This window comes from Ursus maritimus, unplaced genomic scaffold (assembly GCF_017311325.1).
Source record: "Ursus maritimus isolate PB19 unplaced genomic scaffold, ASM1731132v1 scaffold_29, whole genome shotgun sequence".
In the NCBI taxonomy this organism is placed as follows: Eukaryota; Metazoa; Chordata; class Mammalia; order Carnivora; family Ursidae; genus Ursus; species Ursus maritimus.
This window is the reverse complement of record NW_024425452.1, coordinates 3,616,697-3,622,874: the sequence shown is the minus strand read 5'-3', so window position 1 is coordinate 3,622,874 and position 6,178 is coordinate 3,616,697. Positions and strand designations below refer to the sequence as shown.

Sequence of the window (6,178 nt, the reverse complement as noted above, 5' to 3'; positions counted from 1 at the left end):
CCCCCCCCCCCGTCCCCCGGGGCTGCCTGGCCCACACCTCGAGTTATTTCTGAAGACAGGACCTCTGGGCCGTGCCACACCAAACCCTGCCCCGTTAAACGAGCACCCGGGGCTGAAGGGGTATCATCCCTAGTCTCTTCTGCGCTGGGGGTCCAGAAACTCCTACTGTCCCTGCAGCCAACCCTCTGCTCCGAGCGGGGCGGACTCCCTCCCAGATAATCCGGTAGCACTCCCCCAACCCCCTCCCACGCCACTTTCTCCACGGCACCTTTTCCCTTTCCAGCGCTCGCTCCCTTTTCAGTGCCACCTTCTGCCATTCGCACCTATCCTGTGCTCCCCCAACCCCCATGCCGAGGGACCCCTCTGTATAATCAGTATAATCCGTGATCTGCATCGTGAGTTTTCCCACCTCGAACACACACAGACCCTCGCACCCACACAAACACCACACCAACCTCACCTGGGACTTACAGCGGGATGCCTGTTGGGGCCGGGGGGAGGGGTAATAGATGGGGTAGAGGCACAGGTCTGTAGGCCCCTCAAGATTCACTCTTTTTTTTTTTTTTTAAGATTTTATTTATTCATTTGACAGAGGGAGAGACAGCCAGCGAGAGAGGGAACAGAAGCAGGGGGAGTGGGAGAGGAAAAAGCAGGCTTCCAGCGGAGGAGCCTGACATGGGGCTCGATCCCAGAACGCGGGGATCACGCCCTGAGCCGAAGGCAGACGCTCAACGACTGAGCCACCCAGGCGCCCCACGATTCACTCTTTCTAAATCCAGAACTTTAGAAAAGCTGAGGAAGAGCTGGACACGGTAAGAGAAAAAGCCCCAAATAGCCTTACACCCTGAGTGAATCCTATTGTCCTCAGAGGCAGAGGCCAAGCCTTGCTGAGTCCCCTCCACTGGCTGAGGAGGAAGGGGGTGGGAATGCTGAGGAGTGGTCAGACTTTCTTGCACCTCCAAGGGAGGGGGAATGATTCCCCTCCTTTTGGTTGGCCAGTAAATTGGGGGGAGGGGACAATCAGGGCCCCTACAGCAGCCATCCGCGCTGGAGGATAATCTCACTGCGGGTGAGGTGTGAAGACCGAAAGTCCAATCCAGCACACACCCCCCCTCACCCCAACTACCCAAGAGACCTGTCCCCTGGAGAAGCCATGACATTAATTAACAATTAGCAGGGGCCGCCTGGGTGGCTCAGTGGGTAAGCGTCTGCCTTCAGCTCAGGTCATGATCTCAGGGTCCTGGAATTGAGCCCCACATAGGGCTCTCTGCTAAGCGACGAGTCCGCTTCTCCCTCTGCCCCTCCCTTGCTCATGCTCTCTCTCTCTCTTAAATAAATAAATTAAAAAAAAAAAAAACCCAAAACGAAAAACAACCAATTAGCAGTACAACCATTCAGGATGAAGCGGGGTCATACCCTCTTGCCAGGAAACAGACCGGGCCCTGAAGGGAGGGGTAGTTTTTCTACTTAGGATCAGTGAACTGTCCCCAAGCTACTCCAGAAAGGGTGTTCTCAGCCTCTGGCTCTTCCCACAGAAACATGACACACCAGCATCTCCCAGCCTTAACCAAACAGAGGCAGGAAGAGGGGTATGGGTGGTATTTTGTTAGGCACTGCCCCACGACTTGAGAGCAGCTTCATGTCTGGGTCTACCCACCCCCACTCCCATCCTGTGTTTGTCCAGTCTCTCTCTCTTCCTTTCCCAACCCTCCTCTCCCCTCTTCCTTGGCCCCCCGTCTCTCTCCCCACCTTCGTTTCCCATCTTCGGACCCGTGGGGGTGGCAGGCCTTAGTGGCTCTGCCCCGGCATGGCCAGGCTGGTGGCCAGTGGCTACAGTTGTGTGCAGAGGGGGCTGGAAGGGGAAAGAAACTGGAGGGAAGTGGTGAGGGTCCCAGGCCAGACAGGGGAAGGCTATTTCCTCTCCCCACCCCCGCTGAGGCCTGGCCTGCTCACTAGATGGCAACAGCCAGGACTGTTATTGCTGGAGAGAAGCCCATCTGGCTTTCACCCTGCCTGGGCCCCCAGCCAGCATCCACGCCCCTTCGGAGCCCTTCCCTGACCAGAGATGGTTGCTGGGTGCCAGGGCCCTCTGCTGGACAGCCTCAGGGCCTCAACTCACACGAGCCTGTGCGGGGAGTTTTTCTGGCCAGGCCCGGCCAGTCCTGTCACCCACTGCCCTGTCTTATGTCTTTCTCCCTCAGGCCCCTGGCACAGGAGTCGGGTGAAAGGGCCAACCCAGCTGCACCCCCACCCCTCCCCCACTCTATTTGAGGCTGTCGCTTGCCCCAGACCGACTCCCTCCTCCCCGATCTAGGCCCCAAGTCTGCCCCACCACCTCACACAGGGTCCACTCTCCTCAGCCTGTGTCCATCTGTGTTTGCTGGAAGTGCATTTGCTTGGCTTGGCTGCTTGTCACCAGCACCTGTCTCATGACCCTGCGTCCACTCTGTGTCAACGGCCTTGTGGCAGGGCTGGGGCCAGGGAGAGGCCAATGAGGCACTTGCCTGAGATGCAAATTTTAAGGGGGCGCCAAAAAATTCAGAAATCAAGATAAATAATATTTTACTGCGATATTTTTAAAAAACCAAAGTTAATGCAAAAAAAGATATGATGAACAAAACATCCACATTTAAAATAAAGACAGGATCCAGCCCTCTCAGGGCCAGACTCATCTCACTTCCCTAACTTTCCTAGTGGGTGTGAACTCGAGGGTGAGAACGAGGGTCAAGGTTCAAGACTTGAGGTTCACTACGTCTGGGTTTGGTCTTCCCAGCCTAATCTCCCAGAACTCTGCCCCCACCCTTTGCTCTGGGCAGGTCTTTGACCTTGGGGGCATCTGTATACGGTTGGGGTGGCGCAGAGGGGGTGGAGGAGTCGGGGGACGGGGTGGCCTTCAAAGTACGAGAAAAGCATCCCCTCCGCCGAAACCGCAGAGCCCGAACCCCCTCGTATATGCCCCGCCCAGCCCAACTGGGGCCCCAACCCCACCCCCACCTCTCTCCGCCCCGCCCCGCCCCGCGGGGCGCGTGGGAACCGCGCAGCCCCCGCCCCACCTCCCAGCGGCCCGCCCCTGCTCCCCGCACACCTGCCGGATTTGGAGGAAGACGACGAAAATCCTCCTCTGGTCCCCGTCCTGGCCTCCTCACCTCGGGGCTGGGGCCACGGCCGGAGTTCGCAGCCCACGCCGGGTCTGACCGGTCTCTGCTGCCGGCGGGACAGGGGCTGCAACCGGCTACGCCGGCGCCCGCCCCGCGCTCCGCGCGACCTGCTCTGTCCCGCCCCGCGCGGCTCGCGAGCGAGGAGCGCTTTGGGAGGCCGGCGGCATGGAAGGCCGCGATCAGACGGAAGAGAAGGCGCCTGTGACCCCGGAGGGGAACGGGGTGAGGGGACCGCGAGCTGGAACCCCTTTCACTCCGCCCCTTCTCCCGGTCGCCTTCCCGAGAGGGGCGAGCACGTGCACTGGCTTTAGAGGACGCCTGGAGGAAGCAGATGGTGCCGAGGGGTGGCGAGGCCAGGGTCTGGCGGAAAGCCCCGCGGGGCCGGGGTGGGGGCGCACAGCTCTGGCCTCACTTCTTCCCCCGGGTCCTCCCTTCTGACTTGGTGGGGACCGGATGCGGGTCCTCAAAGGGGCCCGCATCCCCCATTTTTCCCTTCTGAACCTACAGCCCGAGACTCCTGGAGGGGGGGACGGAGGACTATTGTTTGGGAACAATAAGCAAATTATCCGGAGGCTGAATGCAAATGAATCTGACAACTCTTATTTGACCCCTTAGGAGCTGCTCTTTGGGGAGGCGGAAATAATGAGGTGAATGCCTCTGGTCGCTTCCACCCCCACCCCGCCTAGATCTCTTCCGGGACACTGTGCCCCTCAGGGGAAGCATTCCTACACTGCTCCCCTGGGTGGCTGCCGGCAGCGTCCCTTAGCAAACAAATCTCCCTCTTCCCACACCACGAGGTGAGGAGAGTCTCCAGTCTGGCTCAAGGACGTGAGGTTTTTCTCCTTACCTTGAGCTGGCCAGCCAGACCTCCAAACTGGACCCAAGACTGCTGGGTCACAGTGTGACATACTGACTGAAGTTACACAAGAGAAACAACCTCCAGGAGATGAGGACTGCGGGACAATGGGATAGGAAGCAAAAGGAACCCTTGAGTGGTTTCCCCACCCCCTGGCCACGTTAGACTCTCTCCCTACTTAGGAGCATAGGAGCTGCGTAGGTGACACAACTTTCAGTGGCATCCCAAGAACTCAAATCAACAAACGTTTATTGAGCACCTGCTGCATGCTGGGCTTTGGGGCAAGACTGACTCCCTAGGGAACCAAGGTCCTGTTATTTCAAGGTAAATCCTGAGTCTGGAAGACAGACCGTCTGGGTTAAAATCTCACCTCTCAGGTACATTGTCAGTTACCCCTGGGTAAGCACTGCCCCTGACTGGACCTCATGTCACCTTTTGGGGTTGGGGGAGGAGAGTCACTTCCTCCCCTCCCTAGAGCCAGATGTGATTAGGAAAGGTGTCTTGGGAGGAGGAATTCAGGGAGGGGTAATGATCAGTTTCCTGCTCGATGCTGGGCGTCCTTCCAGACATTCCTGTTGGGAGTGGGGAGGTGTTCCGGGTCAGACCCTTCTTGTGCTCAGCCCCCCACCATGTCTTCCGCACACTGGGTAGGCTGCGCTCAGTGATGGTGCCAGGACTGTCATACTCCAAAAGAAAGGCTTTCGATGAAACGGCCAATATCAGGGATCCCAGCCTCATTTGGGGGGAGCTAGCCTCTCCCTCCTCTCCTGGCCGGCCACTCTGGAGGCCTCCTCGGCGTCGGGCGGGCGTCTCTGGCTGAGGACGAACAGCACACAGCCCAGCAAGGCCTCTCGAACATCCTGCGAGCCCAGGCGGCGGGCCAGTTGACGCAGCAGGGGCAGGAGGCGCCGGCGGGCCATGCGGGCCGCAGGCAGCAGCAGGCGGGACAGCAGCGTTCGCAACAGCAGTGGCAGCAGTGGAGCGGGCATGGTTGGCTCAGGGACTGTGGAGGCAATCCAGACTCTAGGCTTGCCCCTTTCCTGCTCCATCCTCACCTGGCAAAAACTTGGGATGGGCAGGCTTCCCCCCTCCACTTCAGTTTCTACCCTTCTGGTCCCCCCACCTCAATTCATGGCTCATTTTTGCTTTCCAGAAGCCCTTTCTCTTGGCAAGGTAGCTGGGGCAGGAGGGTTCTTACCATAGCGCAGATGAAGACACCGAGCCAAGGCAAGAGTAAAGCTGGGGCTAGGACTTACAGTTTGCCCTTCCCAGCCTCCAGGGGCTCCTGCTATTCCCTAGATCCCCCTCCCACTCCTTGAGCTGCCCCCCCCCCAACAACCATTCACACCCGCAGTCTCCCTGGCAATCCCCAAATCTTCTCAATCTGGCAGTTCTTCCCCAAGCAATTTTAAGTTTTCTTCTGAGTGCCCTTGATCCACCCTGACCTGACCCTTCCTACCGTCCCAATCCCCCGCACCCACCGATCCGCAGCAGCTCTCACCAGTCAGAACTGTTGCTCAGAACGAATCCCTGGCACAGAGGGGCACAGCCTCACTGGACACTACCCGGCTGCCCCAGCAAGCTCAGCCCCACCCTAGGACAGCTTGCCTGGGTGGGGGGAGCCACAAAGAGACAGCTGTGTGCTGGCACCTGGTATATTGAGGGGAGGAGGCAGCTGGGCTGGAAGAAGTGGAAGGAACAGATGCAGGAATTGTTCCTGCTGGGGGTAGAACCCAGACTGCACTTTCTAAGGGTGCGACCTGAGGCACATTGATTCTTCTGGTCTCCAGTCCCATCCTCTGTTAACTCAGTAACTGCAAGTTAACTGGAAGGGGTAACTGGAATGGGACGATGAGAGAGATCCACTTGCCCAAACCTCAGAAGCGGGAAGGCTGCAGCCTAGACACACCGGGCACACCGGCAGAGAGTGGCCCACAGAGGGGGACTAGGACATGGGCGAGCACTTGTGAGCGGTCTCCTGCGGGTAGAGGAGTGGGGTCACAGTCCATCGGGTAGCTGGGCCCAGATGGATACAGTGGGGTGGCACTCGCACTCAGGACAGAGAGAGGGAGACCCACTTTAGGACCCTTTTGAGCCACTTTTTTTTTTTTTATAGATTTTATTTATTTATTTATTCGACAGAGATAGAGACAGCCAGCGAGAG

General features: G+C 58.4%; 2 protein-coding genes across 2 annotated transcripts in view; both read right to left on the bottom strand.

The window, feature by feature from the left end:
* Positions 1 to 3,217, bottom strand: part of SLC29A1 (solute carrier family 29 member 1 (Augustine blood group)) — a 13,346-nt gene extending 10,129 nt beyond the window's left edge. The window contains exon 1 of the mRNA XM_040643534.1: positions 3,086 to 3,217. The gene's annotated coding sequence lies outside the window, so the exon portion shown is untranslated. The remainder of the gene's footprint in view (positions 1 to 3,085) is intronic.
* An 891-nt stretch (positions 3,218 to 4,108) lies between these two features.
* Positions 4,109 to 5,567, bottom strand: MYMX (myomixer, myoblast fusion factor). The gene is made up of 2 exons (XM_040643536.1): positions 5,516 to 5,567; positions 4,109 to 5,017 (listed from the first exon to the last, which is right to left on the bottom strand). The coding sequence occupies exon 2, from the start codon at positions 5,001 to 5,003 to the stop codon at positions 4,749 to 4,751; it is 255 nt and encodes an 84-aa protein (XP_040499470.1). The 5' UTR covers positions 5,004 to 5,017; positions 5,516 to 5,567; the 3' UTR covers positions 4,109 to 4,748.
* Positions 5,568 to 6,178: the final 611 nt, after the last annotated feature.